General features: G+C 29.8%; 1 protein-coding gene and 1 long non-coding RNA gene across 3 annotated transcripts; both read right to left on the bottom strand.

Moving 5' to 3' along the window:
• Nucleotides 1–207: 207 nt before the first annotated feature.
• LOC132717235 (uncharacterized) lies at nucleotides 208–3144 on the bottom strand. Its single transcript, XR_009623931.1, has 3 exons — nucleotides 1838–3144; nucleotides 1309–1486; nucleotides 208–957 (listed from the first exon to the last, which is right to left on the bottom strand). It is a non-coding gene; the product is annotated as an uncharacterized LOC132717235 (long non-coding RNA).
• Nucleotides 3145–3645: 501 nt separating this feature from the next.
• Nucleotides 3646–8792, bottom strand: LOC132717234 (major surface trophozoite antigen 11-like). Of its 2 annotated transcripts, XR_009623930.1 has the most exons (4): nucleotides 8635–8792; nucleotides 6193–6247; nucleotides 4805–6030; nucleotides 3646–4196 (listed from the first exon to the last, which is right to left on the bottom strand). XR_009623930.1 is itself a non-coding variant. In XM_060700666.1 (3 exons), the coding sequence occupies exons 1-3, from the start codon at nucleotides 8653–8655 to the stop codon at nucleotides 5666–5668; spliced, it is 441 nt and encodes a 146-aa protein (XP_060556649.1). In that variant the 5' UTR covers nucleotides 8656–8792; the 3' UTR covers nucleotides 4596–5665. The 2 variants fall into 2 exon arrangements, 1 of the variants encoding a protein (XP_060556649.1); XM_060700666.1 differs by lacking the exon at nucleotides 3646–4196 and having other exon boundaries at nucleotides 4596–6030.
• Between the last annotated feature and the right edge of the window lie 5334 nt (nucleotides 8793–14126).

The raw sequence follows: 14126 nt of genomic DNA, 5'->3' as shown, positions 1-14126 counted from the left end.
AAAAATATTTAAAAAAAACATCAAATGCAATATTTTTGCATTTAACATGATTAATTCATCACCGAATTAATGCATATATTATATTAAAAGACAACAATATTAAAGACTTTTCAGGAAAAAAAAAGGATTTTTCATTTTTTCCTTTAATAGTTATTGATAATAACTTTAAACATAAGAATTAAATTCTCAGAATGTCAGTAACATGATTAAGGTGAATATCATATCTTAAGTTAGTCAACTTTAAAATGCACATCTATAACATGATAGCATATAAAATATGAATCCAATCCAAAACAAATATTCTTTAATGCACTGATTGCAAAAATGGTGTATTTTGGTTGCCATGGTAACAAAACAATGCAAAAATAACTGAATGATTTAAAATAATTGCATTTTATAAAAAAATATTCCATTTCACAATAACTTTGAACAAAGGTCTTTCAGAAATTTACCAAAAAAAAAAAATAGAAAGAGCTTGCACTAGTTATGTTCCTGACTAAATTTTCAGTTACAGATATTGACAGTGTAATCATATTCTGATCAGTGTATTTTAAATTGTATAATATGAATAACATATTAGTATATTTTTAAATTGAAATAATTTCAATGAATAAAATGACAGAATTTAAAACAATTACAATAGCAGAGTCTTGCAATCACATGGGAAGTCACAAATGACAGCTCACTTATGTCCTTGAATAATAGTCTTGCAACCCCATGTTGAGGGTTTGACCCAAACAGGGTAATAGCAACTATGTCTCCTCATATGCCTTCAGGTTTTGTAAGCAAAAAGTGATTCATATATAAAACTTGCAAAAACTTGTTTCACAATTACGTAAAAATACTGCAGTATTCAGCTTTTTCAGGGATACTTCTAAAGACAATTTTTTTGAGAATGTAATTCACTTTTGGTATACTGTCAAACATAGACAAGTCATTGACTTCTCACATGCCATCCTGAAATAACAAAAACCTGAATAAGTATAAATGAAACAATATAGTGTATATGATGATTTGACTACAATATAGTGTATATGATATTTGACTGAACAGAAATGAACTATAAGTAAATTGTTGTATATTGTTGCACAGCTATTGGTTTCATATAAGGTCTTGTTCATCATGTAAGTTCTTGTGTAATATAATACAGTCTATATATCATGTACAAGTGGCAGTAATAATAATCTTGAACATGTCTAAAATAATCTGAATCTACATTATGTGCATGTATTGTGCTGGGAACACCGCACTCTTTATTTCAAAAGTAAAGAGAATGTGGAATATTGCATAAATATACATGGCGCATACCCAATTGAAGTGTTTTTTATCTTGACCAATACAGTACAGTTGATACAAGTGATTGTCTTTTTTACTCCATAACCCTGGTGCTCAATAGGGCATAGAACTATGTCACACATTGTGCCTCATTTCCAACAATAGTTTAGTATATTAATCTGACAGCAAATAGGTGAACTATCTATGTCTTCTGAAAATTATGTATATATACTTTAAGAGCTTAACATTATTGACAGAGTATTTGCATAAAACAATACAGCATTATTTCTAAATATAAACTTAAAATTAAGTTCATGTTACTGTACAGAGTTATCTAATTTTAAAACAATATTTTTAAGATCTCATCTGACATCATATATAAAATGCTAAATTGCAAATAAGTTACATTACTTTCAACTGCAATTCAGGAAAATTTTATCATTATCATTATTTGATAAAAAGGGTGAGAATGGTCAGGTTATGATGATTATTTACATATGTATACAATGATTATAAATCATAGTAAATCATTGATCTTTAAACCAAGTATCAAAACACTTACCAGTACGTTTCCTTGAAGAAATATGGCTCCAACATGCTGGATAATCATATTATCTACTTCAAAACTCTGATGAACTAAGTTGAAGATCTTAAATGTATGTTCTTATTGTTGGCTGTCAGACCTAAAACAACAACACAAAATATTTCTTCAGCAAAAAGTGCTTGCTCATAAATGTTAAAATATCTGGTAGCAGGGCTTCTGTTAGTTAAAGTTTGGGAGTCATTTACTCATTGATTTTGGCTTCCAAAATGTAATGCTTTTCCTCCTTTACCTACAAAGTGACTTCCAATTACAGACATTTTGCAGTCTTTGACTGCCAATGTTTGGAACTTAATGGAAGCCCTGCTGGTAGAATATGCCATGTGGTATAAGTAATGTGAATATAATATGATTTATTGTAGATAGATCTACTACCAAAGGCAAAGGGCTAATGATAATAAATGCATTTTAGTATTTATCTATGGTGACATCTTCAATCACAGTTCTAGATCTATTTATTGTTTTTCAAAAGCAGCATGCAGTACAGGGATAACATTTCCTTTACTAAATTGATCTTGAATTGTAATAGAAATTCATTTGTCAATTATTACAGTAGATCTACTGTAGCCTTGTCATATATTTCCTTTTTTATAAATATTTTATACAGTATAAATCTACTTGATGTAGATCTATATCAAGCTCATTCATTGTAAACAAATTGCGAAATATATTGTTATGTGTCCAGTTACATTTTTTGTCATAGTGATGTAGAAAAAATACTGTAATTGTGGCAACTTTTGTTTTACTTTTTTTCCTTCATTGCAGCCTGGACTTCAATTTATTTTGTAATGTAATCAATGTCTAATTTAGAAAAAAGTTAACAATAACTTTCTATAAAGACCATGACAAATACAAATCGAGTGCAATAAACAATGTATCCCAAAAAATGTGTCTGTCATGACCTGACCCAGATGCCTGCCATGTTTTTTTATATAAACCAGTTCAAGTGTCATGGTCCCATTTATTTAATTGTTTAAAGTAAAAATACGATGGTTATTCATATTCAACATATCAGAAAAAAATAATGTACAATAACAGCATAAATAATAAAAAATGCACTTACCTTAATATTTATTTAAGGTATTAGCACCCTAATGCATTATCTCCGCTTTGAAGAGTATTTAAATAGGCTAGAATTACTGTTAACTACATTGAAAATAAGGGCCATGGGTTCAATCCCCAGAAGGGTCAACTTTTTTTTTCTTTCTTTTTTTCTTTTAACATTATTTATGTATCTCTCATGTCCCATATGGAAAGAAAAAAGTGTTTAATTTTTGAATTTTTAATTTATATAGGTATTTATTGGCTAAATTATGCTAAAATCTAGTAATAAATATGGTACCTGATATTTTCAAAGTGTAATATAATCAAACTAGACGGTAAAAGTATTTCATATTTTACAAGATCAACCAATATATTTTTTTAAAAATTTAGGGAAAACTTTGAAAACAGGCACTCATTTGGGTAAATTTTAAGAATTTTTTGAAATTAGGCTCCCTAAAGTAGAAAAATGGTCTGACATGTGGTAAAAATGGGTGGGGTAGGGTAACATTTTTATACAGATTTCATAAATTTTTAAGTAGAAACCATAATTTTTTGCTTATGTGGATTGTTAGCTGAATGGTACTATTTGTTTTATTACCAAAAAATTCATGGAAAACATTTTCATTAGAAATGTTGTTGGCAGATTATTTAAAGGTTACTCATTTTTCTAAAAAAGGGCCTCATAACACCCTAGCTTGAGTTCAGAAAAAGTGGCCATAAACTTTATTTCCGTACGGTAAACTTTGTTTAAATTTTGCATACAGGTGTACTTTAAGGTATACATCTGACCTATGATGTCAATTCTTTAGTTCCTGATAGTGCCCATTAGGGTCCTACTACCTTAAACCTGCAAATATATGCAGTAACATGACGTAAAAGGTAGTGTACTCGCTGACCCTACTCCTGACAGTGTATTTATTCTAAATATAGATTTTTGGGAAATGTTTATCGTGGAAGCTGAGAAGGGCTTTTCAAAAGTAATTTTTTTTATTTCTTTCTAGTTTATTTTATTCTTTAAACTTTCAAAGATACTATGTTTTGAAGGGAAACCCTAAAAATTAAGACATGAACACTCGCGTGACTTTGCAAGCGTTTTTCTCACAATTATTAAAAACTTCAATTGGGCCAAAAATCGCTGAGCGCGTCACATATATTTTAAATGAAATGCAAAGAAAAATCAAGAAAGACGTCAATTAAAAGTGTAGAAAACATTGTACAATTCCATGCTTGCTGATAGCGCCAACATTTCCTGAATTGCCACATTCCAGTTCAATGCCTGAAAATATTTGAATAATTCTGTTTAAAATTAAAAATTAAAATCAAATTAGAAATTTAATGATGTGTTGCTTTTGTTGACATTCTTTTAGTTTTTAGTAAAAGGAGGAAGGGGCATTACAAAGAAACACATAGAGTTACATTTCCTTTAGAAATGCATTTCAATTTAAAAATAAAAGAAGTTTTATAATTTTGAAGTGACAACTTCTGACAGTTTTTTTTAGAAAGTAAACTTAAAAAAGAAAGAGTAAGAAAGGGCATAACTTTGAAAAAATCGATTCTATGAAGTTAAAAGTGAAACGTTTTTACATTTTCGGAGAAAATAGACCTTCGCTGAATGATCAATAAAGTCTGAAAATGAAAGCTGAAAAAGGAGCTTGAATTGCGAATAAATTTTGAAAATGGCTTTTGAAAAGTCGTCCTTTCATAACCATAAACATGTATAATACCATCATAACAATTAACACGTATAATACCACGTTTGAAGTGTTTTTATTGTAAGATCTGACATACTTCATATTTTATATAAGATTTTCAATTCTCATATTAATATTTAAGTTCTTTCATGAAATTGCTTTTAATTCAGTTGGATACATGAACAATCTTTACCTTTTCCGATTTCCAGAGAATCACTGTAACCACAAGTATGATGTTAACAATTGCTGACACAGCAGAAAAATGTCCAAGGGATATATCAGCTATATCTACTGACTTTTCTGAGGTACTTGAGTCTAAAAATCATCGATAAACAACACAATTATCTTGGCGGCGTAGAAATAAAAGCGTTCCGCTTTTTATGGAAGACATTAACGTGTCACTTTGAAGGGTCCATGATAATCGCCGTATAAACGCATCTGCGGATGTTTCAAAATTACGTATTTACTATTTCAATTTAAACGTCGAAAACTACTTAAGCCAGTCTTAGGGGACGTGGACGGTAACTTGCACATTCTAATACCGTCCATGAACAGGTTCAATCAAACCAAGCCTGCAACAATTTCAATTTTGTCGTTTTGTGCGTTCTTTAATTTTTTTTATAATTTATCTCTTTTTCTCATATTCGTACTTTAATTCTGTACATAAACACGTATAATTATTTTTACAGTCACTTTAATTGACACTTTCTCGACATAAAGGAACATTGTTGGACTAAGTGTGAGGCGAACCTAACACCGGTTAAAACACTCCAGTGGTGTTATTACTACTGGCCGTTCCAAGGCGGTCACCCTCTGTGTTCGTGTGTGTTTTGCGATTTGATAAATGTTATGAATGTTTGCACGTTCTGTGAAGTCTTATCTTGTTAATTTGACATTAACGGTATATTTCCCTATTACCCCTCTTAATCCTACCACTCCCCCTTATTTCCCCTTATATCCATTTTCCCTTTATATCCCGTATTGGCCCTTTTACTTTTTATCATTTACCTAATACATATCCCTCCCTTCCTTTCACCGCTTTTATGTTTTCTCCCTAGTCCTTACATGATTCGCATTGACTATTATTACATTGATTACTACAATCATTTTGACCAACGGCGTTATCATATCCATCCTTGCATGATGTACACGTGGTTCCTGACGTGCATGTTTTACATCCGGGTAAACATTCTGATGTACAATCTCTAGCAGGGCCGGGGTAATAGCCATCATAACACGAACTACACTCATCTGCACGATAAGGGCATTCTGTACAATTGTATGTACATAGTTCATAACATCGAGCACCTCTATGGCCATTAATACAGCCGAAAGTGCATTCGTCAGGAAAGTTATGCCCAGGTCCACATTTTCTATCTATACAGCATCCACAATCTTCTAAACATTGTTCATTAATCTCTATAATAGAAAGAAAAACAATATTTCAGTAATGTTATCAACACCTTTTCGTGCTTTATGTATGTTTATTTATTTTTTCTTGAATTTTATTACGTTTTCAATTAACAAAGATGAATATCACATTATTATCTTCTATAACTTTACTGCTGTAAATTAAGTTACCTCCTTCTACCTGATTCTTGCTAACATTTAACCATATACACCAAACAAACAATGTCTGAAATATATATAACGCAACTTCAAAAATAATACATGTACGTCTTTTCTAAACTTAGGTAAAATAGAGAGAAATAAACAATTCTAGATGAATGCACATAACGGCAAAATTAAAAATGTTGCATGCTCCATTCGATTTAGCCTATTTATGAATTGTAATTGAACGTGCAATATACTCTCTACACCGCTACACACCGGTTAAGCGGTATTTAACATTTAATTGTGAAATGGTAAATTTTGGAACTTTGAAACATCTGTAGTTGTCGTGGAACGTCCAATGTGAAACGATACATATTCATAATTGATAGCGGTATTGTTTGTTTTTAAACAAGTGTGGCATTGTCACACCATTTTAAAATTACAAATAAAAATTGAAAAGGTTCCATCGTGTATATCCAGTAATGCAGGAATTTACAAATAAAGCAGCAATTGTACAAACGTAGCAAAGAATTGTGCAATTTAGAGGCTAAAAGAGCACCGCGATAAGTAAATGGACAAAAATGTTTTTTAGTACACCAATCTGGAAGAAATGAATTAAGGCATACGGTTGCTGAGTTATTATTCCTTAAACCTCATCAAAAATATTTCCATGCAAATGTTTATTTTTCAATATTATTCGTGAAAATGACGACCTGACTAGCGTATATAGGACGTGTTTTTAGTTTCGTTGATATACATAAATACAATAATGTACATATAACTTCGTGATATTTTATATTTGGTGTACCTGGGGCATTTTCCAATCTACTCGTTTCTTATCACATTTGATTTAGCAAATAACACGTAATTGAGACGATATTTACGTGGTAACGCCGAATTTGTGAATAAAGCACTGAAGCAGTGGCGGTTATCTCATTAAAAGTAGCTAATCTTATTTTACCAGCTTCCTTCTATTGTTATACGACACTTGTAGTTTGACAAATGTCTTAGGTATACAGAATATGAAAAAAATATTTTTTTAAATGTGTTAAATGACGAAATACAAAGGCCACCATTAAAACGGTAATCAGGGTGTCTTTCTCATGAATGATACAAAGAAGCAAACATATTCCTGAAAATAATGGTAATGCTAGTTAAAGTATAATGTCGTAGCAGCCGTATGCGCTTATTCATTTCTTTGAATTTGATTTAGAATAAAATATTTTGGTTCGTTTACTTACTGTGTTATTCGTTTTGGCAATAGCATTGCATATATTCGGGATTACTTTCACGTTATTTGCAAATTCCTGCATTACTGGATATACACGTTAGGTTCAGTAATTGCTTTTATATTGAAAAATTGAAACTATCTATATTGACCCTTGATTTGATAATTCCTCAATGCACACACTATTCTATAATAAAATGGAAAAAGCGTCAATTTTTTGTCATGATAATATTTTCTTTCATTCCTTTTAAACATAATGTTATGTGTTAAACTATTCAGAATTTTGTAACGTATTTGAACTAAAATCCAGTTCGCTTCCTTGAGCTAAACATAACTGTAATAGCAAGACAAATAATAATAGTGCCTCCCGTATGTATGGTTTGTTCCTACGACCCGTGAGTTTACAGGCAGTCGCCTAATCAACTTAGCATCCGTCTTATTTAATTAAGATGTCTTTAAACTTAATGTATAACATTGTATTTTGCTAATTGTGAATTTGAAATAAAGTCTTATATTGATTCTAAATGAAAATAATATGTACGTCAAAAATAAATATACAGTTTAAACAACCGAGAGATGGGCGATGTTGTAAAATGTACATTTCCAGAATTTGCTAGGGAAGATTTATCTAGTACGTTGTAAACGAATTCAGTCTACCACGATGCACCGAAGGAGATAAGAAACTCATGTTTTGTCGTATCTTTTTTCATCTGATATTTATTTAGCAAATAATGAATATTTCACTCTTATAAAAACAGGTGTACCGATCATAAATTAAACATGTGGTACATTTTTACCTGTGTAGAAGTTAGAGATGACGATAATTTAAATAGCAAGCTTTCAGCTAAATACAATATTCAGGTTTTTGTATGCTGTATAAATCTCAAAACGCTAGAACAATTTTGATTCTTTAACAGAAATATGCGAGAGCTCTTTTTGCAAATATGGAAGTGGAAAGTGTTTAATTGTTCAAATGGCGATAAAGTAAAAAAATCTTATTCTGTGCACAATAGCAACTATCGGCTGTTTGGATCAGATTTAAATCAGTATTATGAGATTTTGTGGAGGAAACAATACTAACTTGTCATATCTCTGTCTCTACAAATACCTTCAAACAACTATATCATTTTATGCGCCTATGAAATCATGTCATTTACGGCAGAAAAACGTATGTGGTACTCAATGCTAACTAATCATTTAAAAAATATATGAAAAGTTATTTTCTAATCTTTTCTACGTACCAAATTTAAACTCCACTTCATTTTTCCAAAAAAGAATAAGTAATTTTTATCCCATAATATCCAAACACCGTTACACGTAAACTCCACATGAAAAGAACATTCGATGTAACATCAATGGTTAAAATAAAACTTATCTCAAAGCAGGAAGTTTAGATCTGTTCAAGTGTGCTTGTTATATATACAATAACAGATACAAGAATGTTAACTATCCTCTTTCATTATCATATCTTAACGGTTGAACGATTATTAATCGTATTATATATGTACAGGTCATAATTTGAACGGTAATGATGGAGACTTTGGAGGAAGCAATTTCGCTGAAACCACAGTAATGGTGCGGAATATTTAAACAGTAACTTAAACAATGAAAAATGATACACAGTTGATCTGTTTTATTATATCTTATTTATACATTTAAAACGTTTAAAAGATATTTTGTTCACTCCTATTATCAAATTCTATACAATGATCGTGCATTGATTTATATTGATATGTTATTACCTAATACATTTAACAAAGAACGCTTAACTTTAAATAATAATATCATACAGTTACTGTACATGATAATTACCAACGTCTTTGTTAACCCGATATTTATCAAAGTAAATAAAAAGTACATTGCTTGAACTTATTTTTTGTATGGTTTTTGTAAAGTTCAATAAGAAAAGTTTCAGAAAATTTATAATTAAGTATCAATCTAATATAACTATATAACTGTTACAATATTTAGGTAATGCGCACCCGCTTATCAATTCCCTACCGGTTGAACCGGATGTGACTAGGTTTACCCTTTGTCTTTCCGTCCACAAAACTGGATCCCTTGATAACACAAATGGTACTAAAATAGTAACATGAAACATGATATATGGGTAAATGTTAGTCAGTCTGGATATTATGCACGTCTTCATTTTCTGTATTAAAAATTTGTTGCTATGGAAACAAATAGACTTAAAATATGACAAAAGTTATAACTCCAAACGTAAAAATATGTTTCTGATTATCAACCACATACTTAATGACAAGGTTCACGTCTCTTGCACCAGAATTATTATCCTGCCCCCTTGAACTTATAATTCTTTGCAGAATTTATCAAATTGTTCTTAATGTATCTACTTTGGACTTCTTTTATATCCTTTTTTTTATCATCATCCACACCGTATGTGGCCATGCTCATAATTCTAGCTCCTATATTATTAGAATTATCATCTTTGAACTTAAGGATTTTTATGAAGCTAGAATCAATTTTAAAAAACTTTGTACAATGTATAACTGTTTTATGGGCAATGCTCCGGTTTATCTAACAGAACTGTTACACAAGCCTGTCATAAAAAGACCAAATTTCATATATGTTGATAATATGGATTATTGTTTTTCTGTCCCCTTTAACAAAAGGAAAACATTTAACGACAGAAGTTTTAGTACCGTTGGTCCAACTGTCTGGAATAAATTGCCTCTGTATATAAGAAATTCTTCGACTTTGGACATGTTCAAGAAAAATGTCAAAACCTACTATTTTAGAGATTTTTACGCATTGTTTTAAGATTGTGATTGGGCAGTAAACTGATCGAGATGTGGAAATGTGTTTACAATTTTACTGTAATAACCATTAATTTTTATTTTCATTATTTTTTAAAACTATTCTTTTTTTTAAGTTTTTAATACTTTATATTTTACACGGCTGTTATCTTTAACTTATTTTTTTTGTAGTTCATTTGTCATGCATATGTGTTTTTTTATCTATATGTACATACTTTTATTATCCTTTTGTACAACGCCATTGAATATGTATATAGAAATAGGCGTTTAATTGAATAAAACAGTTTCAGTGTTTATGAAAAAAATGTTATTTGTTTCTGCAACTTCTTTTTATTTCTTAATAAAAATAACTTAATAACTTTTGAATCAATTTATTTGAAAATTGTTATATCTTTTTATTTATATTTTTTTTATTTTTTATCTTAATTTGATCTGAAAGCGTCATTTTTCATGTCATCAGTGTTTTATATAATATTTCCTTTATTTAACAAGCATTATCAGACTTAATACATGTATAGTATTAGCAACAACAGTTACAACACATTGAATTCTAAGCTGGAACAACAAATCGAGGCTATAAAATTGTAAGAGTTGTAAATACGTCATTTAAAAGTTCATTTTAATATTTGTATGAATCCTTTATAGGCTACATATTTTCTGAAGGAAATTTGACATTAAAATGTGTAGGAAATATTCAATAGAGAAGAACCACAATTTAATTCCAAAAGCTATTAGCTATGTTACGTTAAAAATGGAACACCTGTTTATGTGTAATACATAATTGTAATATGTGATAGAAATAAAGTTATTTCTGAAGGATGTAAAGAATTACTTAATTTTTTTTTGAAAGAAAAGTCAGTATTTCTGTGAGAATGAGTATAATTTGCAATTGTTAATAATCTAAGCTTTCGTAAAAAGTATTACATGTAAACGCATTATATGTTACTGTTACCTGGCTTAAATGATGCCACTTTAAGATATATAGTTATACATTATGAACGAGTTCAATAACTTTAAATTGACATTTCCATCAGTTATTGTCCTCAATATTAAAAATAAATTGATTTTAAGCTATGGTGTTAAAGTCAAGTTTTGTTCCCTGTGAAATAAGCTCTAATCAGTTATGAAAATGTCAATCTCGAATGTAAAAAAATAGATATATCAAGGCCTGAAATAAATAAATATGGAAATACTAAATTCCTGTACATACTGCGATCATTAACACATCACAATATATACAGTTTAGTCATAACTTGACGTGAAATAGCAAAGATGTCAGTCATTTAACCATTTTACATGTTATATCATTTAATTAATTCTAAATGAATGAGCATTCCAAGTACAGTTTTTTCTGCATTATTGTCAAACTGAAGTAATTCAATATAGTGGCTTATTAAATGAATAAAGTAGAGAAAATAAGAATCCCTAAAGAGGGTCCAACACGGCAAAACTTACCTTTTTTAAGTAAATCTTACAAAATAATAAAATGATGAATGTCAGTAATTTATATTTTTATCACTGCAAACAGATATGCTGCCATCATTGGATGCCTTGTTATCAAATTATGTACAATTTAAATGAATATCTTTTTTAAAAGGGTATAAAGCTACAGTACAATTTTATTTTTTATTGTGTGATAGCCGAATGTCAAAAAAGTTGCAATATAGCATGTCTCTATTTATTTCATCCAAGCATCTTTGAAGCATTCTATTTAAAATAAAAAATAATTTTCGCAGATGATATATAGTTTTTTAATTCATGCTTTCCAGTATTTTACATGTATTATTTTATACCATTTTAACACAACAATGTAAATCAATTCAATTCCAAAAGTTATAAGTAATGTTACATAAAATATGAAAAATCTGTTTATGAGTAATACAAATGTTATATGTGAAAAAAGTCGAACAAACCTTATTTCTGTAGGATGTAAAGATTTGAAATTCTTTAATAATAAAGTTTTTTAAAAGAAGAGTGATTATTTTCGTAAGAATGACTTTAATTTGCAAATGTTAATGATCTAAGCTTTTGATAAAAGTATTACATGTAAACATAGTATATGTAAAAGTTACCTGGCTTAAAGTATGCCCTGAAAGATATAAAGGAGTGTACTTTCCGACACCTAGAAAAAAGCGTTGCGCTGTGTTGTGAAACGCATTTATACACGAATAAGACCAAGAACCCCATAGAGGTGCACTTTAACTTATTACACACCAAACAACAGAATCGTACAATTTAGGATGAACTTCAAATGGCACACCACCTGACCCTTTGCATTTTGCGATTAAAAATCCAATGTGCGACTAGCATTTTAAGCAACAGCTTTAGCAGTTATTGTTTGATCGAAATGCTCGAGTAATATGACACCTAAATAAGTATACCTATCAACTATGTTTAATACATTTTCATCACATTTAAGGGCAACAGTCATACGTTGAACAGCTTTCGGACGGAATTTCCATAGGGTAAACATTCATATCATTCAACGAACAGCAGCCATTTTAAGACATTTAACAATATCTGTAGATCTTTAGTATTATCAGCTAAAATAACGATATCATCAGCGTATAACATGATACAAATTTTTTTCATTACCAAAATTTATACCCAGATCAAAAGATAATATAAATTTAAAGCAAGGAAGATAATATGCATCCTTGACGCAAACCACATTTAACGTCAAACCAATTTGGTTTTAACGAATTACCTCTAACACATGACACAACAGATATATATATATATATATATATATAATTATGTAACATAGAACAGCAGATAACATCTTATCAAATCGTATTTTTCTATTTATAATAGCGTTCTTAAAATCTAAGTCTCATTGCTAAATGTATATGGTTATAAACATGATCACCATGTAATCTAATTTTATAATACCGATTATGACATACTCTATCAATTCGCATTACTTCTTACAAAGTGTGCTGTTTAGTGCACAAGTTAGTAACACCAGTGACTAAAACTTCTTATCCTAATAGGTGTATTCATATGCTCCGCAAAGACCAAACAAATTATACCTGAAATATCACAATGCCAAAATTATATCATTTATAGTTTTCATTGTGTCTGATGTTCACTCGAATGTGAATGAGACAATATACCACAATAAGGTCATTTTTTAGGAAATAGTGTTACATTACAAGTAGTACATAAAAATGGATATTATTTTTAACAAAATTTAGGTAAATTCAGATATTTAGATAATATACATATAATGACAATGTTTCTTTATAATCTAATGTAATATTTTCAAACACTTGACATTACATGGCAAAGATCAGTCTCTCGGACCTAAAACACAAGCATAAAAGCAGTAAAAATCTTGTTTGTCATACATGCAAGACAAAAACACATTGTGCCCGCCCGCACCAGCTATTATATTTTTACTCTTGCCTAGACAACTCGTGTAAATATCGCATCTGGTGCTACCGCACATAACCTTCCCGAATCCAACAAATAAGACATGCACATATCTTTATGTATTATCATAACAAGAACAGGATAATACGCCTGTTTCAGACAAGTTTTATAAATGCTATTACTAATTGAAATAACTATATAACATAAGAAGTATGCATATTGATATTGCTCTAGAGAATATATTTGATTAACAACCATTTTTGTATGTCCATTTCTTTAATATATATGTTGTACACATCACTTGTATAGAGTAAGACGAACAAATATCCTATATCAGGTTAATGCATCAACATTAATATAGTGCCTGTTTCGGAGGGGTTTAAAAACAGCGCTCTTGATGAGCTGTTAAGTCTACTATTCCAGTTTTGCGTGAAATTATCAGACAATCTTTGCTCAAAATAGTGCAAAAATATTACCTTATCACCTACACCTTGAAAAAGCCACACATCATAAAAACCAAGTGCACATAAAAGATGCCTCAATAATGAACACCAACTTTTCTTGTTAGGATACCTTTCACA

Source organism: Ruditapes philippinarum, unplaced genomic scaffold (genome assembly GCF_026571515.1).
Source record: "Ruditapes philippinarum isolate M1 unplaced genomic scaffold, ASM2657151v2 ctg6110_1_1_1_1, whole genome shotgun sequence".
In the NCBI taxonomy this organism is placed as follows: domain Eukaryota; kingdom Metazoa; phylum Mollusca; class Bivalvia; order Venerida; family Veneridae; genus Ruditapes; species Ruditapes philippinarum.
The sequence above is the reverse complement of the archived record's forward strand: the minus strand, read 5'-3'. Positions and strand labels throughout refer to the sequence as shown.

Bases quoted from the DNA above. Each gene is read 5' to 3' on its own strand.
- LOC132717234 (XM_060700666.1), bottom strand. From the start codon at position 8,655: ATGAAGTGGAGTTTAAATTTG. The intron at 6,248-8,634 runs GTACGTAGAAAA...TATATATTTCAG, and splicing joins TGAAGTGGAGTTTAAATTTG to ACATTGTTTGTTTGGTGTAT. The intron at 6,031-6,192 runs GTAACTTAATTT...TTTCTATTATAG, and splicing joins CAAGAATCAGGTAGAAGGAG to AGATTAATGAACAATGTTTA.